General features: G+C 35.5%; 1 protein-coding gene across 1 annotated transcript; it reads left to right on the top strand.

Moving 5' to 3' along the window:
* Positions 1-6,887: 6,887 nt before the first annotated feature.
* LOC137406508 (transmembrane 9 superfamily member 2-like) lies at positions 6,888-27,025 on the top strand. Its single transcript, XM_068093087.1, has 15 exons — positions 6,888-7,070; positions 7,282-7,349; positions 7,858-7,954; positions 8,198-8,361; positions 15,232-15,376; positions 15,480-15,652; positions 18,055-18,181; positions 19,828-20,013; positions 20,376-20,508; positions 21,076-21,253; positions 22,073-22,232; positions 22,681-22,832; positions 25,659-25,770; positions 25,902-26,073; positions 26,561-27,025. The coding sequence occupies exons 1-15, from the start codon at positions 6,930-6,932 to the stop codon at positions 26,626-26,628; spliced, it is 2,076 nt and encodes a 691-aa protein (XP_067949188.1). The 5' UTR covers positions 6,888-6,929; the 3' UTR covers positions 26,629-27,025.
* The last annotated feature ends 773 nt before the right edge of the window (positions 27,026-27,798 follow it).

Genomic DNA, 27,798 nt, shown 5'->3' with positions numbered 1-27,798 from the left:
ATATGTGTACATAAATATATGAATTGCAGGACAGAGCAGCTCCGCTTTCAAAACATCTTACAAAACCAGATAGTAGAACAGCAAAAGAAATATACAGGTCAAAATTTACATAAAAGTTAAACTCAATCCTTAGTTTTATGTGAGATATCACTTTAATCAAATTAATATAATAGGCTATTCAAATTATAAATATTATGCTGTTCTTTGTATAACATGATTTAGACTTTTGTAACGTGAGCTGTTAAATGTGGTGTTTTTATGTCATGGTGCAAGTCAAATGAATAAAATATAATTATCCCACGACCAAACACGAGCGAAGCGATTGGTTTGGGAGATTTATGATAAATGCACATGTGTACACAACTCCCGAAAAATTATCCGTTAACGGCGGTCACCAAACCCTTGTAACCCAATCCTATCAACAAATTTAAGTATTTTTCAGTAAAGTCGTTTAAGTATAATAAAGATACAAAACGCATATAAACCTATTTAAATATTTTACCAAGCCTTTGAAAGGTTACCGCAAATTCCTAAAACTAACCCATCTGATCGGATTATACATAAATAGACAGATTTATTTGGCCGAAAATCTAATGAAAAATGTTATTAAAACTTGCTAAGCCTCACTTTTACCAAAGTTAAGACAGGAAATTAAAACGCCGAGCGACAGAGAATAGAACGATTAAGTCGTGCGCATTTCACGAAAAAAATAACGTGCACGTTTCACCAGTCTATAGCATTGTCGAATTGCCGAAGGTTTCTGTAATTAGGTTAGGAGTACTGAAATCGTTTCATTTTTGTCGATTTCAAAGTAACTGACATTTTAGACAATTTGAGTACACTCATACTTCGACTTACGAGCTTAATGCGTTCCGAGACTGAGCTCGTATGTCAATTTACTCGCATGTTGGTGCAATTTATTTATATATAGAACAATTAAATATATATTGACTGGTTTCCATACTTTAAAAAATGCAAATAAAACGCTCAAAACAAGTTATTGTAACAGAAAGAACATGTTGGTTATTGTCCTAACTTACCACATGCTTTCAAAAAGCAACAAATAAAAAATAATGCAAGGAAATGTGATAAATTATAATGTAAAATTATATACATACAATAGCAGCTAATGCTAGCATTTGCCAGAGAGGGAGATATAAGTTATCTTTCATTACAACAGTTGACTTTGATAAATTTGAATTTTATCAAAGTCTTAAAAGACAAACTTAGAAGCAAATCTAAAAGCAAACTTTCAATTTTAACTTAACGCAATTAAAATTTCTTCAGCGTTTATAGTTTGAAGTTTCTTGCTGGTTAGCTAATTTTTCCTTTGTTTCGTTTTCACGACCAGCCGGCCGTTTTAAGATGAACCTATCTAAAGACGTTTGCCTTTGTCGCCCTTTCAACATGTTATGATTAGGACGAACACAGGTGTCGTTGCAAAGGTTTAATGCACGACCACTAGCCAACTTGTCCGAATGTCTATTTTTATAGTTTTGATAGATAGCCGTTTCAAATAGCGTCGTTTAAGTTACGCAGTCACCGGCCAATTGTTCATCCTTTATCCAATGCATGAGCGGTCTTTCCATCAGCGGTCGTGAAGATCGCTGCGCCGGTTAGAAACTATGGTTAGTCCTTTTGCGAGCTAAATGTCCTGAATATAATCCTTCTGTTTGATAATTGTGGATGTATTTCTGTCATATTGCTGAGCTAGCTCAATCACGCACACACATTTCGCATATTTTTCAATAATTTTCTGTTTAATATCAATTGTTATCATTTGCTTTTTCTTTTCATTATTTTTTCATTTTACTGGCAAACTTTCAGTTCGGTCTACGCGCAGTACTTTTAATTCACATAATTCTGCACTGAAAAGCGTGCACAAAAACACAGTACAATGTAGTATAACTTGAGCAGTTGAAAAATACAGATTGAAGCTGTTGTCATAAAACACCTCCGGCATACTTGGCAACTGACTCACGTGCTCATATCTCAAACATGGCTCGTATGTTAGTGCTAAAACTTGCTTAAAAGCTGGCTCGTATCTCAAGTTTCTCGTACGTTGGAGCACTCGTAAGTTGAAGTATTACTGTACTTTGGTATTTTAACTGATGTCTAACGCAGTGTAAGTAAAGAAAATGACGATGATATTTTTTCTAACGGTTCTTATGAGATTATTACAATAATTAATTATAAGTTTGGATGACTACAGAACAATGACTACGTAGCACAGAATTTCTAAAAATCTATATAAATATCACAACTTCGTGATATTGTTAGCAATGACGTTTTGAAATGTAAACAAAATTGTGCATTGGTTTTATATTATTACTATATTAATAATATTGGTTATTCTAATAATATCAGTGCATTTTACTTCTAATATTGGCCAATATTGCATTTCTCCTATTGCAGGGGAGAGATATAAACATAATCTTTTCTTTTCATTATTGCTATTTGTTGTATATAATAACACGCACACCCAGTACATTACAGCCACCATTGCAGTTATCCTATTGCACTGCAGTGCCATTTGACTGCTAATATTGCATTTCTCAACCATCAGTACCCTTTCTTTTTTTTCCAATATCACTTTGGTCGTGGGCTGTATGACAGTGGAATTTTTAGTTTATCAAACCGTACATTATGATTGTATTATTTTGTTAAAATCACTTATTAACTGTACAAGACATGAACATCAGCTAAGTAACGTTGCTGTCAGATTCAGTTAAATGATTTATAAAAACTATATTCTGCTCAACCCACAACTGAACTTACATTAATTTCCTTCATCCATAATAAAAAGCTCCACTTTATCTGCTTCATTTTGATCATCTTCTTCATCTTCTGATTCTACATTTTTGAAGCCTACATAACTCCCATTTGGATCTGTCCACATTCTGCGTATGTAGGAAACAATGCATGAAGGAATAAATTTTCGGTTTTTTCTTCCAAGGTACCCGTAGACCAGTAAGGAGTAGTAGTTGTTGTTTTAGTTACTAAGTTGTTTTAGCTGCGTGTCTTTTAGCCATTGTATTGTGAACGTAATAGAACAACGATAGAAATAGATTATAGTTGAAATATTTTAGCGATATTAGCAATGATGATCATAGACATGTGTTTTAAATATGCACTAGTTTCCGGGTTGTCACAATTGCGGGGGACGTGCGGTGTCCCTCACATTAGATAATCATGAATCAAGTCAAACACTACGTGTCTCGTGATTGGATGATTGATTGAGAATCAGTGTTACCAGTGGCGAGTCCGTTTCACATTCATTTTCGCAAAGGCGTTATCTATACGGTTTTTGCAAAATATGCAGTTGAAAAAAGGCTCCGTACTTAGTTATATGTGTATGCACGGCAATTTTTCGTTTTAAAAAAATTATTCTGACCATTTACCTGTTGTAAGAAGTAAATTATATTTTGTTAAACGTAGTAAATTGGACAAAACAAATAGGGTAAAAGTTGGCCTTTATCAGTAAATTCTGTTCTGTATCCCTTCAAGGGACTGATAATTGCTATGCTAACCCGTGCTGTTTTTAGTAGCCCTTGTTGGTATTAATTAATCAAGGGCTACTACTCAGTTTGCAGATTATTGCATGTACAGAACTTTGTCTTGTTTTACTTGTCACGGAAACACTTGGTCCCACTTATAATTTTTTTACATCTGCTTCACTGATAATCAGCAACAAATACTCATATCTACATGTCTTCTACATAAATACTCGAATATCTACTAGTCAGTCTATTCACAACAAAAACTCTTAAATATATACTTGCACATATTTTAAACATATTACTGTTAAAATAATTTCATTTAATAGTAATACATTTAACGTTTACTTATTATTACATAACATATATTTTCCATCCATCTATTTTTGGACAATATTATTATACTACTTGAAACTCCTTTCAATGGTCTGAATGGAGTGGCTGCGTCGGGGATATGGCTGGCTGTCGGTCGTAGGGTGAGATCGAGTCAGGGGGCGTTCTGGTTGACAGAGATGGGCTCACGTGGCTGGACAGGCATGCTTCAGCTTCACCAACTCTCCTTTTACAGCAACTACCTTCTCGAGTCAAACCCAAATCTTGAGTGTTGATGCAACAAACGGCTGACAGCATTTCACTAGACAGTTGAATACTAAATGAATGAATGTTGTAATAAAAGTACAAATTTACGTTGCCACAACTCAAGTATAGTATCAAGTTTTCGCACTCGCATGAGTGTGCAAAAAGGGATGACATTAATGATAAGTGCCAGACACTCAAGCACATATTGATGGGAAACATGCTGTGCAGTTCTGCGGGCATTTCTCGGGCTTGCCTGCTCTTCCTGTAGTTAGTTGATTCTGCAGCTCGCTTCGCAGTTTTGTCTACGATGCTGGTGCTGTTGAGGGCCACAGGAGATGATACTTAACTCCATTTACATGTTGTTCAAATTGTCATGCCTGCAAATATAGGCTTTTATTGGGAATATGTTGTAATTTTAGAATATTTGTTTCAGTGAAGCAGAATAACTAACATAATTATACAGTCTGCTATCGGCTGTGATATATAGTCTGAATTGTCGGCTCTTGCTGGGGTTGCGTTAGTACATCCACAGCCTGCTATCGGCTGTGAAATAGCAAGTCTATTAACAGCTCTTACCCTAGTAGTGTTAAAGTGTGGTTAATTATTGGAGGTGCTTTGGCTACTACTACAAGCTACAAGGTTGCATCAAAGATCAGCTACTGCTGGGTATGAGGTTTGTTATAAAATTGCCAAGGCAATGGCTCCATAAAGCCACAGCGGACTGCTCAACGAATGCATGGTTTCAACCGTTCAAGCGCTCATATTCAAGCAAGATATTCAGCAAGCTGTTCAGTCAGCACCGCTATCTAGGAATACATGTACAAGACGGATAGAAGCTATTGCCAATCATGCGACTGAAGGTGTCACACTTGAACAGGTGTGAATTTTTTTTAGTTGCAGTAAATGCGAGTACTGACAAAACGATGTTGCTCAGCTGGGTGTGTTCGTTCGGTATTATCTCAACAACAAGTTTAATGAGGACCTTGCAGCAGTTATTCCACTGACAGAATGTATCACTGGAGAACATATATATATCAGGCATTCAAGGCTTACATGGACTCCCAGAAAGTGTCAATGCATAAGATAATATCTGTAGCAACAGATGGCGACCCAGCTATGGTGGGTGTATATTCTGGTTTTGTTAATCGCCTGAAAAAAACAATCCTCAGATGATTGCATTTCATTGTATCATACATGAAAGCATTCTCTGTGCACAACTGAAAGATGAATTTAGAAGTCTTATGCTGGACGTAATGAAACTAATAAACATTCTCAGATCAAAATCATCACTACGATATTTGACATACTCATTTTCATTACATTATGATGAGGTGAAGAGCACTGCAAAGTTGTGAATATCGTCAATTATTTTTAATATATAATGTACTTTAAATGTACGTACAGATGGCTGAGTAAGGGTAGAGCTTTGCAAAGAGTATAGTCTGTAAGACAGCATATTGAGCAGTCTCTTAGTGAGATTGGAGGAGATGCCGCAAAACAATTTTTACAGATTCTCATATCGGAGCATTCACTGAGAGACATGGCTTTTCTGACAGACATTTTGGCTTATCTGAATGACCTAAATTTGAAGTTGCAGGGTGAAGGTCGTAATGTGGTAGAACTCTGACAGGCAGTAACATCTTTTAAAGACAAACTCTAGCCTACTGCTTCTACGAGGACATAAACAGTAATATGAACCACTTTCCAATCATCAGAGAATTTGTGAAGGGTCGTGATGATGTTGTGGACCTTACAACAGCAAGCGGCTTTCTCATCGATGTATCTTCAAAGATGGAGCACCGCTTTTCTGCCTTTGATAGTATTAATGGCATTATTGAGCTGATTGCGTGCCCATGTCAGGCACATCAGCTTTGAAAAGCCCAAGTTGACAACTTTCATCATGTTCAAACAGGTGTGGCAGAATTAGAGCTGTGTGATTTAATCGAAGATGTTAGACATACATGTACACCAGGGATGCCCAAATACTTTAGGTGGAAGGCCAAACAGGTAACTAGGCCTTATCAGGAGAGCCAGGCACAAATATAGCTATATATATGTGCATGTATTTTAAGTAATGTATTTTAAGTAATGTATACGTTAACATATAACATAATCATGAAAGTAACAAGGTGGAACATAATAACATATGCAGGTTTATTCTCAACAAAATCTACTGTGCAGAAGAAGTATCTGCAATGTTAATGAGACACATGGAAGCGAGTTTGCTTAGCAGTTATTGCTGCAATATCTGGTTTATCTTTGGTTACTGCTACGGCTAAGAGCTGTTGAGTGTGTTCCTCTGTCGGTACACTCCGATACCTACTTTTTATGAATGTAAGTTTGAAAACATTGATTCACACAAGTAGGTTGTACCAAAGAAAGTAGGTGCACTGCCATACTGCGTATCATAGTATACTTTTCCTGTACAGCAGGCAGGTTCCGTTCAGAACCAAACAATAGTTTGCCCAGCATTTTGAGCTTTAGCTAGGATATCTGCCTTAACGCTACGCAGAGATTATCGTAAAATGTAACCAATAGCGACTCACAAAAGAAACCAATGATAGTGTTTATGTAACACGCAGTTTGATTGGAGAATACTTTTAGGTTGGCTTTATGATTTAGAGCTTTATTAAGTCGTGTTTATATGTTTATGTTTCTTAAGAATTAATTAGAAGTTATGCTACATACACTTGACATCGTAACCGCGTTTTACATAGATTGTTGAATTAATTGTATGTCATTGTAGCTTTGGTGCCAAGCGACACTACTCGATTAGGTGATGACGTAGCTTCATAACGCTTCGGTTCTCACCAGCTCGTTAGTTGTGACTCACCCTTCGGCATTAATTTCTAAATGTGGCTTGATGTGTCTATAAAAGAAAAAATGAAGTCAATTTGCAATGTAGTAGCGTTTATTATTTCTTGCAGTCATGCATTTTATCTACCAGGACTAGCACCCAAGACATATTGTGTTGGAGATGTTGCGGGCTGCCCTGTAAGTAAAATGATTATCCAGCGTGTTTGAATAATAACTTGGCACTTGCTGATAAGTTTTGATTTATAGTAAAAAGACTTGTTGCCAAGTTTTGGTTTATACGAAAAAGACATTCAAGCCAATGAACCACTCCCGTTTGTTTAGGATCGGTATGAGAAAAAAACAGAGGTTACATACTTGATATTTGTGTGATGATTTGTGTTTCTTGTAGAACACTTTGGACGTTTACGTTAATCGTTTGGACTCTGACAGATCCGTTTTACCATTTGATTACAAACGGTAAGAGCTTGTCATCACGTTTGTAGTTTGCCATTGGTAGCAGTGTTACTGATCCCAGCTGGCAAAAATGGATTCGTAGGAAAGCATTGAGGTCTTGATTTGTTGGTAATTAAACATTGATAAATGCGACTATGTTGTAAAAATATTGTTTATGTAAATCTATACTCTGTAAAAAATTATCAATTTGCCGCAGTAGGTATATTTGAAGAGCGTTGCAATAACTTGCTTCATGGCCAGGCGTAGCCAACCGTCAGGCGTAGCCAACCATCATGCTGTAATAGATATTTTTATTTTAAATCAGCTTCTTCCTATTTACAAAGACTAGTATAAGAGATTAATTTGGTTGTTCTGTATCATTCATGCTCCAAAGAGTACCATTATGGTTTCGGTCCTTCTCTACGTCTCATTTTGCCTCAATTTTCTACTTATTGTCATAATAATCTTGCTCAATTGTTTTCAATGTTAGTTCTACTCAAGCAAAATATAATCGGTCTTGTTGTCTCATTAGGTTTCCTTTTTGTGAACCAAAGGATGAGTTGCCTGCACCAGGTGAAAATCTTGGGCAGGTGTTATTTGGTGAAAGAATCACTCCTGCTCCATTTGCGGTATGTTTATTTTCTCATCAATTTGTTTGACTTTTATAGAAATTTAAACTTTTCCTGCAACTTGAAATATTTTGATGGTGTAGCCTAAGCATCTATTGCTATTGAATTGAGATATTGTTTACAGATTCGTCATTGTGAAGTTTTTATAGTTTAGTGTTTTTATACTTTCATCTATTGTTTGTGAAATCCAATATGAGTATATTCATTCATTTATAAAGATTAATTATTTTAAATTTGTTTTAGCTGAAGTATCTAGAGGATATCAAATGCAAAATTATCTGTGAAAAACCTACACTTATTCCTGGACGAGATTTGGTCAAAACGAAAGTGGGAAAAGATAAAATGACTGAATACAAATCAACACAACTTCTGATGAGAGCCATTCAGCTGAACTACCAGCAACACTGGTTAGTACATTTAAAAGAACCGAGCTAAATTTGTGTCAGAAAGATTTTTTTAGTTTATTTTCTGCTCTAGCTGGGATGTCTTATGTTCATAAAGATGGGAACGTTAGTTTATTAAATTACTTGCTGCTCAAAGTTTTTAATACTCAGTTTCGGTATGAATTCACTAACTTAGTACAATGAGTTGAATTTACTAATGCTGAAGTTGTTGAATGATCTGTAATTTTTTCTATGCTTAGATCATGTTTATCAAGTAATCGCTACAATGGTGAACTTCCAGTTATAGTAATTACTGAATGCTTATTCTTCCTCCAACTGTCGAATATGCCATGAACACACATTTGGTGATCGTCTGTGAATTTTTAAACCATAACTGTCACGAACAACTTTTATCATATTTTCTAGGTAAATCAGTCACGCTGATTCTGATTTTGTACTCAAAATAAAGATTGGTCCACTAACCTTCAAAGTCATTTAGGCTTTTTTAAAGCGTTTCACTATCTGTTTCAAAAACAACACAATCGGCATTACAAGCTCCACCCATAAATATGTGATGAAACCTAGCTTTTTCAGGAACAGTAGTTGGGAATGTTTAGTCCGATTTAGAATAATAGAGATGGGTGCCTTAAAATTCATTATTATCTAAATCCAGCCTGTAAAATAATCTGTCTTTTACGAAAGGTATATAAACTATGTAAAATTGCTCGTATCTTGTTACATGATGTTTAAATGGGCTGAACACCGAGAAAAGTGAGCTCAAAAAGCGCGGTTTTATCACAAGCTAGCGTTGTTATCGCGCTTTTTTAAATATGCAATGTTAAATAGCTTATCTACCTTTCAGAAATGACTGAGATTATTTTTAAGGCTGAATTTAGATATTAAAGGATTTTAAAACACCCATCTCTATTATTCTAAATCGGTCTAAACATCCCTACGTAACTTCTGTTCCTAAAAAGCTAAGTTACGTCACGTATTTATGGGCGGAACTTGTTTTTTTTTTGACCGATATTAAAACACTGTAAAAAAGCCTTCATTACTTTGAAAGTTGGTGGACTAATCTTTATTTTGAGTACAAAATTGGAATCAGCATGTCTGATTTACCTAGTAAATACGATAACAGTTGTACGTGACAGTTATGGTTTAATGACTAGATAAGACAGAGAAATATCGCCAGTAGGATAGCTTTTATATAAGCTATACTATATAGCTTTACATTTATGATAGGCAAGCCTTTCAAGCTGTTACAAATACAGAAGAATTTATATTGTAGTATAAATTAGCAGCAACCAGACCGAAGCTTCTAAAATTTAAATATTTCAGCAATGTAAGGTCTTCAAGAGATGGCAATGTGGGTCCCAGTGGAACACATATAATTCATGTATTTTTAGTTTATAGTTGGTCCCATTGTCACATGATTCTAACAATACTATTAGCATAAGTTGTCCAATCAACTGTGAGAGTTCATCACATCTGGTCGAGTGAAATTGCAAGTTTATCCATTTGGTTTTTTCAGCAGCTCCTTTCAGCCGAAACTGCCAACATCAGATGGTTTTGTTTCTTCATCACCAGTTAGAGCTTTATTAATTATTTTATCTACCGTAAAACTTCTAGTAGAACGCCATGGCGCTCTATTTTTCAACCCTTCTATAGTGGTGGTCGATTGAAGGCAACGATCAAATAGAGGCTGGCGGTGTATTTTTCAAATGGCTCATCAAAATTTTCGGAAGGTAAATTTAGCCCTCGATTACTGGCGAATCGAATGTCGCCTATATTTTGCTCTCTTTTTTTCCGGTGGAGTGATGTTAAACTTTCTGGATGCAATCAATCTGCTACCAATCACCACCAACTTGTCAAAGATCTTTAAATAATCATGCATAGAGAAACTGAGAAATATTTCTACTAGTTGATATCTAATGCTTGCAATTAACCTGCGATGATATGGTAGCCTGTGTTCTTCTTTGCAATTTGTTGGCATTGATGATATGATGCAGCTAAAACTAGCTTTTTATGTGCAATAGAAAAGTGGAGTTAGGAGCATCGATCCATTGTAAGCCGTGTTAATATATTCGCAAGGATGCTATTAAATAAAATGCTATAAATCTGCATATTTATAAGTTATATAATGATAGTCTATCAAATGATACAAATATGTATTCATGAAAAAGTAACATAAACAAGCTTATATACTATGTTTATATTACTAAGGAAACCAAAATTACGTTTTTAAAACAAAAATATTTTAATCGTTTGCTCGGATAGCTGCACTCTAATTGCTGCTTTCAAACATCTTTTAGTTGTCCAATACCTTCCAGAATACCTTCCACAATACCTTCCGCAATACCTTCCGCAATACCTTCCGCAATACCTTCCGCAATACCTTCCGCAATACCTTCCGCAATACCTTCCGCAATATCTTCCGCAATACCTTCCGCAATACCTTCCGCAATACCTTCCGCAATATCTTCCGCAATACCTTTCGCAATACCTTTCGCAATACCTTCCGCAATACCTTCCGCAATACCTTCCGCAATACCTTCCGCAATACCTTCCGCAATACCTTCCGCAATATCTTCCGCAATATCTTCCGCAATACCTTCCACAATACCTTCCACAATATCTTCTGGTCTCAACTCTTCTGCACTACTCAACTAGCCGATATTAGAGTCCAAACAACTTTTTGGGAGAGCAAAACTTTTACATGTTTAACACAAATGCAACGCATAAAAGTTTGCTCGCTAAACGTAACCTTTTGCCCAAAACTTGCAAACCGTTTTCATATGCATGTTCTTCGAAGTATTAAGATCGCATTAAACAAGGAGCTACTATTAGCCTGAGACGGTTAGTAATTATTTCTGGTGTTGCTTTTAAAGTTCATCTACCATCGTAAATTTAAACCGTTTTCTATATGTAGGCTACTTCGAAATAGAACGACAGCGTTAAAAAAGGAACTGCTATTAGCCTGAGACAGATATTCATTATTTCTATTGTGTTGCTTTCAAAGTTCATTTACCGATGTAAATTTAACTCGTTTTTATATAGGTACATGTAGTTTAAAATATAAATGTACTTTACTATAATATGAATATGAATTTTTTTGTCAGTTTCAGTGGATCAATAAGACCATATCCATGTAATAATATAACTGCTGACATGCAAGTTCTAGAAAATTCCATGAACTGCCTAAGTATTCCTTTTTAAAAAGCAGTTCTAATGATGTATTTTACTCGCCTAACTGTCACGTATTCATTGACAATGGGATCAGGTGTTGACTTTTAAGACTTTTACTTGTAAGTACACAGATTATGACAACTAATTTTGATTTTCAATTTAGGAGTAGCTCGTTTCAGACTGCAAAATCTACACACAGTTTCAGTCCTTCTCTAAGTCTTCATTTTGCCTGATTTTCTCTTTTTGCCATGTTGTGTCAGTTGTCCATCATATGTGATTGCTTTGCAAGTCATTGTGTTCCCTCAACGAGGCATAAATATTATCAAAGTAGTCAGTGGATTTCTATTGTAAGGATTTGATTTGCATGCTATGCACCATGTGAAGCGGACCTACATGCATGTGGCAAAAAGATTGTTCCACTAGTGGTTTTTGCGCTGGGGCTGTTTACTCCTCAGAGAATATTATTGATTCCTTGCATAGGTGGACCCTATTGTGTTGTATGCTTATGGAATGAAAAGCTGAGTTACGATCTTTTGTTGGCTCCTCTGGTTTTCTCATTCGCCTGTATTGTTCTTTTATAGTAAGGATTGATAGGTGAAGCTTATGTACTTGGTAGTTGACGATACTGAAGCATACATGTCCAAATGAGGAGAATGTGTTGGTTCACAGACATTAATTACAACCTCTATGGAAATTATCCAGCCAGCATAGACAGTGTTTGAAGGTGTAGCATGAACATCCATATATTATGTACATACATATAGCATGTATATATATATATATTACATGTACATACATATAGCTTGTACATACATAGAACTCAAAGTCCACTGTTACCACACTGGAAAGTGAATGTAACTTAAGCCAGCCGATGCTCAAGGCTAGGGTTTAGTCTGTGTCGCCGATACTCAAGGCAATGCACATTTCTGCTCAACGTCCCAATTTCCAGTTCATATCCTTTTCTTTGATGGGATTATCATCTTCTCCTTTGTTCTCCGATGTACAATATTTAATATAAAAATGATAAGAGTTACTAATGAACTAAATGAATGTTCGTAGTATCCTTGTCGTCTTTCAACATCGGTCAATGGGGTTTGTCACTGATATTTATTCATTCGTTATTGCTGGTCTCTACAACAACCAACTCTTCTATTCCCAATCTTCCATTCCCAATCTTCCATTCTCACTCTTCCATATGTTAGAGAAATATTGCTCACTTGACAAACAACTAGCTCTAATGCTTCATGTTATTCTCTGACGTGTCAGAGAAATGCTTAAGTTGTGGCCAATGAACTTAATATGTTTGTTCTAAAAGCAAATATTGACAGAACTGGGCATGAATCAAGTAGAGTTTAGGCTATTACAATTTCACGCAGAAGTTAGAAATTGTCTCTCGATTTGAGGGTTTCAGCTTTCTTACGCGCAGCAAAAAAACTCACTGCAAATTTTCAGCTCCTTTAAAGATTGCAATAGCCAATTTTAATCATATTTAACATTTACTGAATATGAGTACATTCTGTTTGACCCAAAGTGTGATGTTAGACAATTAGTCATTACTGTAAAACCTTTAATTGAACGCCACCTCTATTTGAACGCCACCTCCAATTGACCAACACCCTAAGAGAAGGGTTGAAAAATAGAGCGTCACCTCTATTTGACATCAAACTGACATTACTTAATCTTTACGAGCCCATAATACCAACTGACCAGTAGAAGAGTGTCCACAAAATCGTATTAATAATGAATCATTTATATCAATAACAATTAATTCTCTCATCCAGTTCAAAAGCTTTTCGTTTTGTTGTTGTTGTTAAAACTTTGAAAGCAGCACCATAGCAATAATCAATAACGGTCTCAGGCTGGTAGTAGTTTTCTGTTTAACGCAGTCGTTCTGCTTCGAAGTAGCCTACATATAAAAACGGCTTGAGTAAATTTACGTCGGTAAATGAACTTTGAAAGCAAAACCATAGAAATAATTAATATCTGTCAGGCTATTAATAGTTCCTCTTTTAACGCAGTCTTTCTACTTCGAAGTAGCCTACATATAAAAAACGGCTTGAATTTACGATAGGAGATGAACTTTCAAAGCAACGCTATAGAAATAATTACTGTTTCAGGCTGATAGCAGTTCCTTGTTTAACGTGGTCCTAATACTTCGAAAGATATGCATATAAAAACCGGTTCGCAAGTTTTGGATCAAAGGTTACGTTTACCGAGCATACTTTTATTGTGGTAAAAACAGCATGTAACAGTTTTTCTCTGCCAAAAATTGTTTGGACGCTAATATCGACTAGTTTAGCAGTGCAGAAGAAGATGTGAGACTAGAAGATATTGTGGAAGGTATTGGACAACTAGAATATATTCGTTTCATTGAAAGCAACAATCATAACGCAGCTATCCGTGCAAACGATGGAAATATTTTTGTTTTAAAAATGTTAATTTTTGTTTCCTCATGTAATATAAGTTTGATTCGTTTATGTCACTTGTTCATAAATATATCTTTGTATCATTTGATAGATTATTATTGTGCAGACTTGTAAATAGACTTATGAATGTGCAGATTTATAGCATGTTATTTAATAGCATCCTTGCGGCTATCTTAACACGGCTTACGATGGATCGATGCTCATAACTCCATTTCTATTGCACATAAAAAGCTAGCTTTGGCTGCAAACTGTAGCAAACATATCGATGAGTGCAATGAGCTTTTATGCAACATAAATAAAGATAAATAAAGATATAAAATAAAAATATGTCTTCAAACATAGAATGAATAAAAACTGAAAATGCCAACGAATTGCAAAGAAAGACAGTCTATATCATCGCAGGTTAATTGCAAGCAATAGATATCAACTGGAAGAAATATTTCTCGGTTTCTTGATGCATATTTATTATGTGATCCTTGAAAAGTTGGAGGTAAGTTAGCAGATATATTGCATCCAAAAGGTTTAATATCACTTTACCAGAAAAAGAAAGCGAATATAGGCGACATTCGCTTCGACCGTATTACGGCTAAAGTTATCTTTCGAAAATTCTGACGAGCCATTTGAAAAATACACCATCATTATTTTTGAACACCCCCATACTATTTGAACGCTGCCTCCAATTGACCACTGCTATAGAGAAAGAGTTAAAAAATAGAGCGTCATGGCGTTCAATTGGAGGTTTTACAGTATTTCATTTCTATTGTTTTTAAAATGTTTTGTTCAACCGCATTCAAAGAAGTCTAATCATGGTTAGCGGACGCTATTAATTCAAGGGTCTCTGACATGTTCAGTTCAGATGCATTCATTATTTTGAAACTTATCTCCTCTTACCAACCTAGCATGGCACTTCATACTAAAGCTGTTGCTGACACGGATCATCAAGACAGACAAGATTGTGATACGTTATGCTGTCAGCAAAGGTGTTGCTTGTAAATTTTAGTGTTGTTTGGAACAATAAACTTATGCAAAATGTTTTTCCATAGCCCTCTGATAAAATTAGTTCTTTCTCTCACTTCACGCTGATGACAGTTAACATTCCCAAATATAAGAGTCACAGTATGTATTATCAAATGAACTTAATGACATCTTGTTTGTTTGAGTTTATTTTCTTTATTTTCATGATACAATGTCTATACTTGCCTAACATACTAAATATGATAAAAGTAGCATTGTAACGTCTGAAGTTTTAAACTTGAAGATAATTTTAATTTTCTTTTAGGATTGCAGATAATCTACCCATGGTCTTCTGCTACAAAGTTCAACCTATCGAAAATGGTCCGATCTTGGAACATTGTGACAGATCATTTCCCATTGGCTGTTACGTTAACAAAGATGGCCAACCCAAAGATTTCTGTAACTCCGATGTGAGTTTCAGTCATTGATAATGATATTTAACTACACTGATACTAGTACAACCGATTTGTAGTTCACTCTGCGTAATTACAAACTTGCCATTTATTTGTTTAGAGCCGAAGATTCCAAGAAAAAGAAGCCTTCTATTTATTCAACCATTTAGACATTGTCGTAACTTATCACCCCGCCAATAAATCCACGGAGTGGTTATCAACTCTTTCTGATGCTGATCACGCTGAAGAAAACAAAGCTGGGAGAATAATAGACATTAGGATAACAGTTGGCAGGTAAATCAACCGCAATAAAATGTAACATTATTAAAGATGTGATTAAGATGTAACGTTATTAAGTACTGAATGAAGTTCGCACCTTCGAAACAGACGGTGGCCTCTAGCGTCAGTGTTTGAAAGACTTGACCGTAATACGTTTGGTATGCTATGTGTTACTACATAGCATAGCATGAACCTTTGATATAACTTCAATGAACTTGGCTTGCTACACACATACTTTCAAATAAGTTTTAATTTTATGTAACACAATTCTAATTAGCTTTTCATTTTCAGTTTTTTATTTTTTTGGCTGTTTCTCTCACTTTTTGACTCGCTTCCACCTTCACTTTTAACTGGCCTTTTTAAAACTTCTTAAAATTGATTCGACGAGAAAAACCGAGCGGTGCTGTTACCGTAGGCGGCTTCTCGCGTACTCAGCTCGTATCTCAAGGCAGAAGGTTGTTCAGAATTTTTCTCATAACTCGAATTTCTTGCATGGTGGGACAGTCATATGTTGAGGTAAAACTGTAATATGCTATTTTAATTCTAGCAATAGCCTCACTCTTTTGTTTCTCTCAACCAGCACAATTCACATAGATATTTCTGGGATCTTAGGTTTTAAAACTAAAAAAGAAAGCATCTTCAACATCGAAGATGTTGAATTTATGTTGAACTTCATAAATTTCAATTTAAGATTAAAAAATGGATTTCAAATTTTGGGTGCAATAATCGTGAGTTCAAATCCAGCAGGATATGAGATTTTAATTCCAAGATTTTAATAGCTAGAGACAGATGACGACAGACAGACAGACAACGACAAACATTGAGATTTATATAGATAGAATGACGTTGCGTCATAACGGAGAGCGGTAGCATATTTTCACCCACATAGCAACATATATCAATGAATATATCAATATCAATGAATCCATCAATCTCATGTGGCTCAATGGTTTATCATTGTGTCTGAGGAATGGGAGGTTCAGAGATTAAATCTTCCGCGATACGGATTCTTCGTTCCAAATTTTTAATAGCTATAATTAAACAAATCAGAGTACAGACTTTGAGATTTATATATATATATATAAATGTATATATATATTTATATATACAGTCAAACATGGATAACTCGTCCACGGATAGCTCGAACACATGGTTAATTCGAACGGTTTCTTTGGTCCGTTCCCACATAATGATAAATTGCTATAGATAACTCGAACTCAACACTGTTAATTCGAACTGTTTTTTTGCCCAACGGCTACCGAAACGGTTGTTATCGCTTTAGAAAATCACTTTATTCAAAGCCATAGAGGTAAACCTCATCTTTTCGTAATTCATAAGCGTTGTTATTACCACCATCAGCAAAATATTTTTGTCAACGACTTTTCTAAAGGTTTGGTCAAATTTGATTTATACTGCTATACGATGAATAGCATGGGCTTGCCGGGTCACGCGCGCAAGGATTTTCGCCACGCACATACAAAACAAAAACAGCATGTTGTTTTGTATGTGCGTGGCGAAAATTCTTGAGTGCGTGACCCGGCTAGCCCGTGACGAATAGTTTTCCGACGTTGATTCCGTGTTGAATCAACGTCGGAATGTTGAATGTTTAAAACGTTTTAAAAATTGCTGTAATTAAACGTATACGTTGTCTTAGCTAAAAAAAACTATTCATCGTTTGACCTAAACACGGAATACGTATGTACATTCAATAAGTATCCATTCAAAAAGCGTGAGTGATATACAATGTACCGTAAAACCTCGTAAAACTTTTAATTGAACTGCCTCGGAGTGTTGCTCTTAACGAATCCCAGGTAAAGTAAAGTAATCGTTGCATAAACTTCAAGAAAATTCGGCAAAATTGATCGTGGGTAAAACGGTCAAAAGAAAAAGATGTCTTTTCTTTTGAGCATTTCAACAACGATCAAGTTTTGCCAATGTCAATCTAAAAAACGTCCTGGCAATAACATCACCTCAAACAACAAACCAATCTCAAGTGATAGAAAAATCTCTATACTTTTTGATGAAAACGTTTTAAACTTTACATTAGAAACATTTAATTTGAAACAAGCCATTTGTGCTTTTGATTTATATTATAGTTTGTATATGTACATGTATCTACTAATAAATAAGTAAATACATGGACTTGTGACAGTGCTCTGATAACTTGAACGCTCTGATAATTCGAACACTTTTGCTCGGTCCCGTGAAGTTCAAGTTATCCATGTTTGACTGTATATATATATAAATATGCGGCTCTTTTCACAGGACTATGTTGAACATTGTAAATCCAATAATGAACTAGTATTGTGTTACGAGTTTATATTGGTTGTATATAAGCCACTCAATGTTACCACGGTTACAGCTGTGTTGTCAACAAAGTTCACTTTTCTTCTTAATGTAGCCTAATTTTCTTTTAGCGTGAAGCAAACTGTAAACAAAGATGGAACCTGCCAAGTTTTTTCCAATTCTCCACCGATGTACATTAAGCGAAAGGACGTGGCAGGAGAAGAATCTATACCATACAGCTACTCTGTTACTTGGGTCGTATGTGATCTATCTATAATATTATTTGTTAGCTGATTTTGTATCCTATTTCATTTCGTTATGGAACTAGCCTCTGTTCTGTAAGCCGACTTGATTTTTTTGCCCAACCATTAATCTGTTACTTTACAAGCCTGTTTGTACTTTGCATTCCATTACATGTCTTTTATATTACATAACTTTTATCTTACCTCTTTTATACCTTTTCACTCGCTCTGTTATTCAAATGGTCTTGTGCTCGTTGACACGCACTTGAGTACTTGATGTTTTCCATTAATTTACATCTACCGTAAAACCTCTAATTGAATGCCATGGCACTCTATTTTTCAACCCTTCCGCTATAGTGGCGGTCAATTGGAGGTGGCATTCAAATAGAGGCTGGCGTTATACTTTTCAAAAGATAAGGCACAACTGTTCGGAAGATAAATTTAGCAATTTACAGGCGAAATGAATGTCGCCTATATTTCGCTCTCTTTCTTCGGTGAAGCGATTATTAAACCTTTTGAATGCATTAAATCTGCTAACTTACCTCAACTTGTCAAATATCGCTTAATAAATATGCATTGAGAAGGGAAAAAACATTTCTACCAGTTGATATCTATTGCTTGCGATTAACCTGCGATGATATTGTAGCCTGTATCCTGCTTAACAATTTGTGGCTTTCAATTGTTATTTCATTCTAAATTTGAAGACAGATTTTATATCTATATTTCCTGATGTTGCATAAAAGCTCATTGCACTCATTGATATGTTTGCTACAATTTGCAGCTGAAACTAGCTTTTTATGTGCGATAGAAGAGGAGTTACGAGTGTCGATCAATTGTAAGATCAGATTACTGCAATGATACTATCAAATAATATGCTATAAATTTGCAAATTTAGGTTATATAGTAATAATCTATCAAATGCTCCAAATAGATTTTCGAGAACAAGTGACATAAACGAACCATACTTATATTACATGCAGAAATAAAAGTTAACATTTTTGAAACAAAAATATGTTTCGATTGTTGCTTTCGATGGAACGAATATTTTCTGGTTGTCCAATACCTTCCACAATATCTTCTGGCCTCAACTCTTCTGCACTGCTGAACTAGTCAATATTAGCGTTTGAACAACTTTTTTGGCAGCTCAAAACTTTTACACGTTGCATTTAACACAAATGTAACACATAAAAGTTTTGCTCACTAAATGTAACCTTTCCAAAACTAATTGTTCATCTACTATCGTAAATGTTAATTGTTTTTATATGCATGTACTTTAAAGTATTAAGACCTCGGTAAACAAGGAACTGCTATTAGCTTGAGACAGTTGTTAATTACTTTTATTGTGTTGCTTTCAAAGTTTTAACGGAAAAAAAGCGAAAAGCTTTGAAGTTAGACAGCGAGAAAATTGATTGTTATTCATGTAAACGATTAATTATTAGTACGATTTTGTGGACACTTTTCTACCGATCACTTGATATTATGGTTTCATAAAGATCAAAGAAAGGTGGCGGTCAAATGGAGGTGGCAGTTAAATAGAGGTGGCGATAAATTAGAGACTTTACGGTATCCATTGTGTTGTTTTATTCTTATGGTTTTGTATTAGCAGTTTATTTATTAGGTCAAGATAGTTTACATGCGCTGATGCAATAGTTGGATTTATAGGCAAACACAACTGTGAAGTGGTCATCCAGATGGGACTACATTCTCAACAGTCTTCATGGTGGAGACATTCAATGGTTTCAGATTGTCAACTCTCTCGTAATTGTTCTCTTCATGTCTGGCATGATAGCAATGATCTTACTAAGAACATTGCATCGTGACATCGCTCGCTACAATCAAGAGAACTTAGTAAGTTCTTACTTGCTTGAATGTCACTATAATCATACTTTATTTATGCACATTTAAGGGAAATTAGGATGAGTTTGCCATTATATTCTATTCCTTATGCGCTCCTCTTGCTGACTTCAACCAGGGGACCTTACCGTCTTGTTATCTAACAACATTGTGAGGTGTTAGACATTAGCATATCAACCTTGGGTCATAGTGAACTCGATTGTAATCAACTCTTAGCTCAAAGGCACATGCTTAAGAAAGGTTCATCGCAGTTGTTATTGTTTTAAGAAAGGGCTGTGCTGGAATTACATATCCTGTCCCTACCTGTGATTGCATTACATATCCTGTCCTAATCGGTAAATGTGGTTTTTACATAGGAAGATGCTCAGGAGGAGTTTGGCTGGAAGCTTGTCCACGGTGACGTGTTCAGACCACCAGCTAAGGGAATGCTCTTGTCAGTCTTTTTGGGAAATGGTGTACAGCTGTTCTTTATGTGTCTAATAACTCTCTGTAAGTTGTCTTCTCTCTCATGACTGTAAATTAGATATCTGATAGCTTTTGTAATTATATGTGTGTTATTCTCATGTTAGATTTGTATGTTAGATCACTTTTATAGCTCTAATGACTGTTTCTAGTTCAAAAGTCATCATTTGAGCGGGTTTGTGAATAACAAGTTACTGTACCAATCAGAGTCAAACCTGCGCTTACAGTTACATCCAGGTTTTTGTTTTCCGACATTCTTCATGCAAATATTTGTCTCAGCATACGAAATAATTATAATTTTTACTTTAATTACTACAAACTACTTTTAATTTCCTAACAGTTATCATAAATTTATAGTTTGTTTTTATTTTAGTTTATGATTGACGTATTAGTAAATTCTTTTAAGAATATTTTTCCCACACCCGACAGTTTTGCCATGCGAAGCAAATGTGGAGACAGCTCAAATTCGTATGTTGAAGTTTGGCTGTACAGTGTTACCACCAATAGTACCGATCAACCAGCTTAACTGTTGTTGAATTCTTCAAACCTGCCTTTCTCATCACTGTCGTTTAATATTCCACATATTCATTTTAGTCTTTGCCTGTATGGGCTTTCTCTCTCCGGCCAACCGAGGTTTCCTCATGACATGCGCCGTTGTTTGCTATGTGCTCATGGGAACTCCTGCCGGTTACTCATCCGCGAGAATATACAAGATGTTTGGAGGGGAAAAGTGGAAGTCTAATGTTATGCTGACAGCTTTCCTTGTTCCTGGGTCAGTAGCTGACAACGACACGTATCAACAGTTAGCCAGTAGTCTTGAGATCGTATAGCTTCTGCCTGTATTAAAAGGAGTTGTCTATTCATAACATGTGATGGGTAATCCATTTTTACCTGGTATTTGGTCTTTGTTTGACAGCATTTTTCAAAAGGCTCTCAATTTATGTGCATGTGTGTGCATGCGCGCGTATATTTATAGATAGGTATTCATAAATTGTAGGGCTGCTTTAACGTGCACTTATTGTTTCTGCTGCGTATGTAGTGTGTAACTAGTATATTCCTGCAGTGTAGTCATTGTCTTTTTAGTACGTAATTAGTGTATTTCTATAGTGTGCTCAGTGTGTTCCTGCTATGTACCTGCTATGTTCCTGGTGTGTACTTGGTCTATTCCTTGGGTTTGTAGTGTGCACGTAATGTGCTCTTACTGGGCATGTAGTGTTCCTACTGTGCACCTAGTTTGTTTTTGTTGTATATGTAGTCAGTTCCCATCATGTACACAAGTGTTTCTATAGCTGATATGGTGTGTACCTAATGTCTTCCCAAACTGTATTTATTGTACAAACTGTACAAACTGCTTATTTTATGTTTTGCTCTTGTGTACCTAGTGTTCTGTTTGTGTTGTGTTTCTAAAGCTTAGCTAGATCAGAGTTTTTGTTCTTACTGAATTTTATATCTATACAAGAAATTGGACGATTTTCTCGTTATAACCGCGTGAATTTACATGCTTTGAACTTGTCAACAGGCGAGTTGGTCACATATTACTTATTAGTCTAAATTGTTATATTTGGTTCTGCAATTTCATCTTTCATTTCAGAATGATGTTTGGAGCCTTTTTCTTTCTCAATCTGGTACTATGGGGAGAACGCAGCAGCGCTGCTGTACCATTTGGAACTTTGGTGGCAGTTCTTGCTCTTTGGTTCTGTGTTTCTGCACCTCTCACCTTCCTCGGTGCTTACTTTGGCTTCAAGAGAACTGTAAGTTGCATCATAATCATTTTATTGTAGCTTATTGTTAGTTGCATATCCTCACATTTAATATAATTATAGGTAAGCCATCGTCGTGTTATTTATGACAGCACATCACAGAGCGTTCTTGTCCTTTATCATTCGCATGTTTTATTCACTAGCAATTTTCCACTCTGCCAACTAGTTCTGGTGTCATTCTGCACCATCCAGTTTGAGTGTCATTTTATACCAACCAGTTCAGGTGTCATTGTGGGCCAACCAGTTTATGCTGCATTCTGCACCAATCATTTCAGGTGTCCATCTGTACCAACTATTTCAGGTGTCCATCTGTGCCAACCAGTTCAAATGTTTAGCTGTACCAATCAGGTCAGATGGCTGTTGAAAATGATCCTGTTTAAAAATCAATAATTTGTTTGTTGCTTCCTCTTTAATTGTCATTTGTATTTGCATGTTGCAGCCGATAGAAAATCCTGTAAGAACCAATCAGATCCCAAGACAAGTTCCTCCCCAGTCTTGCTATACAAGGCCTCTACCAGGTGTACTTATGGGAGCAGTTCTGCCTTTCGGCTGCATATTCCTTCAACTGTTCTTCATTTTAAACAGCATATGGTGAGCCAAGCGCAGTAGCTTTGTAGCTATAATGTGACAGATTCTGTTTTTGCTGTTATCACATCAACTAGACTGACTACAGAAAGTTGCAAATCTAACCAATTGTTGATGTGTGTTAGTAACAAACATTACCGTAGTAACGGTTTCACCTTTGGCTTGTTGACTCTTGATACCAAATGTCAGCCAGTTTCTGATACAGTTGTAGATTCAATTTGGTCCCTTTGGCTTCCGGAAGCATCCTGGTGCCATACCAAACAGTTTATTGCTCCAAGCTATTAGTGGTTAATCCTGCGGTTTCTTAACATAGCTACTAATTAATTAAAATTCTATTTACTATCAATGAAGTAAAATAACACCGTAAATATCTGCTTGAAAACCCTATTTCTCATTAACGAATAATATAAAAAATGGATCCATAATAAAAGCACTTTTTACCTATTACAGTTTTCTAAATTATAATTGAACGTCATTAGAAGCTATTTATCAATTTTTAAACTCTAACTGTAAACTGTTATGTGATTGCGGAAGAAAAACTAGCCATTTTTAGCAGGCATGTAGTAAATGGTACCCTTGCTTTGTCACTTTACTCGTTGATATAATTGTTAAGAATTTGACTGGAAAAAGGCTTCTCTTTTGATTCCTTAGGAAAAAAACAAGAAAAAGAATGGAATCGATGTGGGGTCAGTAAAGGTGGAACGAGACAGGTTTTTTAAGTACGAGACTCGAGACACTGTCTTGTAAAAATTCGAGACACGAGACAGTAAAATAATGAGCATTTGGTGATGATTTCACTACACAAGGACTAGTGCACTTCATATATGAAATTGATAAACCTCTTTTAAATTGAATTTTCTCCTGGTGTAAACGATTCAGATACAACATTTTAATAGCAATATGTACAAATTTTTTGTAAGCAAAAGTGACACAAACTGCTCTAAAATAACGAAGTTATATATTTCTACGAATTTTGAGCTTGATTGATAATAATTATTATAAATATATTGCTTTGTACATCTATCGTGGTCTGAATAAAACTGATCGTGGTCTTTCAGTAGTAAGGTAGTAGTAGTAGGACTAGTTGTTAGTAGCAATATCCTTGGGAAATATCCTTGGGAAAATGAACTGCAGATTGCTAGTTTCAGTTCTTATTCGTGTAGTTGAACTCCCTAAAAATGTGAAATAGGTATGTTTGTGCATTACACTATTTTATATTTTGATTAATACCTCTTTTTCCTCTGATAAATCGATCTCAGCCATGTTTTAACAGCCGTGCCCGGACGCTTTAGTTCTATTTCCTGTCTTGAGTGTGGCAATAGTTAGGTCGGGACGAGATCGATTCGGGACAAGACATGTCGATACTCGAGATATCTGGTGTCTCGTTCTACCTCTAGGGGTCAGAGAACTGTAAAAATTATCTAGCAAAAAATCCTGTTTCATACAAGAGAAAACATACTTCTCAAACTTTACCATACTCGTTTGCTAAGGCTTTTGGGTTGTTTCATGAAGGATGGTACTGATTTAGGTTGGACATTAACAGTCTAGTTAAAGCACATAAATTACATAATTTTTTTACTATATATTTCAATACATCGGAGTCTTGGCTTTCGAATGAGCCTATATTCAATACACAAAGAATAATATAACTTTGAAAAACGGGGTGTCAAAAGTACGTCCTGCAAAAAAAAACACTTGGTTCAGGTACTCAAAATGTGGCGTCATAATTCTCATTTAGCCTTAGGTCGTCGATCCCTTTCGCTGCCATTGAGGCTGCGTTTTTCTGTGACATTCGGTGCTGTTAAACCCAGAGAGCGCTAATAATAAACTAAGATTCTAGATAATCAACAATGCCCGCTAACGCCCGACCAATACAAACACATGTTCTGGGTTAATTAATTATGCTTCAATAAATGTACTGTCGTTGATAAAGGTAATGAAATCACATCGATTAAATTATGACCTGCGGTTGCGTGGCCCTAGGACTAAATGTCAATCGCACTTTCGCGAGATCACGCAATGCTTGAAATTAATTAGTCTCAGTCCTCACCTTTAACATCGCATTAAAAATAATAGCTAGTGCATAATATCATCGGGAAAATATAGTATGGTTCTCGGAGTTTGAGATACTTATCATAGAAATAATATGTACATGGAGAACTAATGACACTGATTCCTTTGTCATCTTCATTCATTCTCTGTAGTTGTCCTACCTTCGCCTGCCACTAGCGTCATTATCGTCACTTTCGTAGTTGATGAATAAGCGGTAAGAGCACACAACAACGAATATGAGAATTGTGACGTCACAATTTTCGAGACTATGCCAGTAAACTTTTTCGCGGTAGAGCTCTGGGGAAATCCTATAAACACCAACCAATGTCTGTCTCACCATGGCAAACAATAGCTCATTCAAAAGCCAAGACTCTGATGTATTGAAATATACAATAAAACATTTTTGTAATTTATGTGCTTTAAATCTGTAGAAAATGTTTCACTCTTGTTTCACTTCAATTTTAAATGAAGTTGAAGGATTAGAGTTGCTAAATTATTATTTGACAAAGATTCAACTTTTTTATCGGTATATTTATTGATTCAAGTGGGTTTAGCTATATGCAACTAGTTTCTTGCGGTAATGGTAGACATATCGGAATTTTTGTTGAGTTCACTCTTAAGCATCAAAAGGTTAGAACAATCATCCTGAAATAAATGTCTTTACGTATGATCTTTGAGGTGAATTGTAATTTCAAGCGTAAATCGTTTTAAATGTTTTACTAAATTTTATTGTGATGTTTCATGGAAATGACAGTTTCACCTACCAACACTTTGTTGCAGGTCTCATCATGTATACTACATGTTCGGCTTCTTGTTTCTTGTCTTTGTAATTTTGGTGATAACCTCTTCAGAGACATCCATTTTGCTATGTTACTTCCACCTTTGTGCAGAGGTAAGTTATCATTATCTTGTGCAGAGGTAGGTTAGCTTATTCATATTTTCATTCATACTTGTGTATTGTTTGTAAGCTGGTTACAGGCTCTACCATATGAATTACCCTGATTACTGATTAATCTTTTCTAGGACTACAACTGGTGGTGGCGATCATTCATGACAACCGGATTCACTGCGGTCTACCTTTTCATCTATTGTATTCATTTCTTTGTAACCAAAATGGCCATCACAGGCACTGCTTCAACATTCCTCTTCTTTGGTTACACCATTATGATGGTCTTTGTGTTCTTTCTTATCACTGGTGAGTGCTGACCTGATACCCGTTTTATGATTGGTTGTTTATTTCTACAGCCGGTCGTAAAACCGTAAAGTCATAATATATTTATTATTTTACATTCCCTTGGTCATTAGAATGCATTTTTAACTGAGTACACATGTATTTTGCTATTCATCCCATATAAATTCTGTTAAAATTGAAGTTAATTGATTAAACAAGATAGCTCACATTTGTGTGCCCCAATACATTATGCATAGAATTTCAAGCACCTTTTACATCTAGTGAATGTTCACTAAAAAAAAGGTTTTACTCACTGATATAATCTTATTCAACTCATTTGTCATTATGTACAATTTTCTACTGACAATGGATAGAAAGAGCAAGTGCCCTACTTAGGTGTTCCATTAGCTGGTTTACCTGCCTGCTTATCTGTTGGCTAGCTCACATACGATGTTGGCGACTTTCATCCTGTTTGTTGTTGCGTTTTTAACTCAGGACACTCGTTTTACAGGTTGTATGGGGTTCTTCTCCTGCTTTTGGTTTGTGAGGAAGATTTACGGCGTGGTAAAGGTTGATTAGGTAAGAGTTCGAAACTCTAAATGTGTAGGGACTGTAGCGAGTTACTGTAAAAGTATGATAATTGAATCAAAGGGTGGCTCATTTACTCCACTCGAAGAATGTTGGTCATGCATAATCGACAGATAGACGTTTTATATCGGAGACTGTTCGAGTGTGCTCTCATCCCACGTTTGCAATTGTATTTAAATTCTATGATATTCCAGTTTTATTTCTTGTCTTCACATGTTCTCTTTTCTCATAACTGGTAGATTTTAGTAACCAGCTATGTCCATTCTTAATTCTCGCCGTTTCTGTCACAATCATTCTTTTCTAATGTATACTAACATGGTGAACGCTTGTAGTTTTATTTCCTTTTGTGTGTGCCTTGTTTAAAATAAATCTAACTGAATGCACATAATCTCTCATTGTTGCCTTTTTCTTTGTTTACCAAATGCATAAAACAAAGAATAGTTTACGTATTTTGCAAAAGTGATTAGAGAACGAGCAATACTAATATAACCTGACATTGCTTTGTCATGGCATGGTTTCTGATTACCATTAAACGATGACAAATATAAAGCTATTGTTCTATTTGTGTAAACTAGACAATAACTGAGCTAGCTAAAGGTTTAATACAGATAATACTGCATTATTTCTGGGCTGTATGTTGATATCAAATGTTTTTGCAGGTTTAGAAAAAGTCTAATATTGTGAAAACAAATTCTTCTCTCAATATTTTATGGGTCTATTGATACGCAGATAAATTTACAAGAGCATGTATTGCTAAAAAATTAACTATACAGCAAAACCTCGGTTCTCGAACATAATCCGTTCCAGAAGGTTGTTCGAAAACCAAGTTGTTCAAGATCTGAAACAACTATTCCCATTAGAGTTGATGTATGTAAATTCCATTCCATGAATCCGTTCCAAGAGATAACAGCTTCAGTAAAGTACTTTTTTAACATTTTACACTAGAATGTACTGTATACTACATACTATAAATAAAATTGAGTAGATATAGATTGTGTTTGTTTCTAATAACATTTCCTATCTGTGAAGATGGAAACAGAATACAAAAAGTAAGCATTTCGTATGATTTGCTCATAAAATGTCGAAAACATTCTACGTTAAGATACAATACAAAAATTTCAGAAATTGATAACGAAACAGCCAAAAATACAGCAGATCAGT

The sequence above is a fragment of the Watersipora subatra genome, chromosome 10 (genome assembly GCF_963576615.1).
Source record: "Watersipora subatra chromosome 10, tzWatSuba1.1, whole genome shotgun sequence".
NCBI classification, from domain to species: domain Eukaryota; kingdom Metazoa; phylum Bryozoa; class Gymnolaemata; order Cheilostomatida; family Watersiporidae; genus Watersipora; species Watersipora subatra.
Note: the sequence above shows the minus strand (reverse complement) of the source record. Positions and strands in the feature narration are given on the sequence as shown.

Excerpts from the sequence above, each read along its gene's own strand:
- LOC137406508 (XM_068093087.1), top strand. The coding sequence starts at position 6,930 with ATGTGGCTTGATGTGTCTATAAAAGAAAAAATGAAGTCAATTTGCAAT. Across the intron at positions 18,182-19,827 it reads GCTACTCTGTTACTTGGGTC|GCAAACACAACTGTGAAGTG; the intron begins GTATGTGATCTA and ends TTGGATTTATAG. Across the intron at positions 20,509-21,075 it reads TATGTGTCTAATAACTCTCT|TCTTTGCCTGTATGGGCTTT; the intron begins GTAAGTTGTCTT and ends TATTCATTTTAG.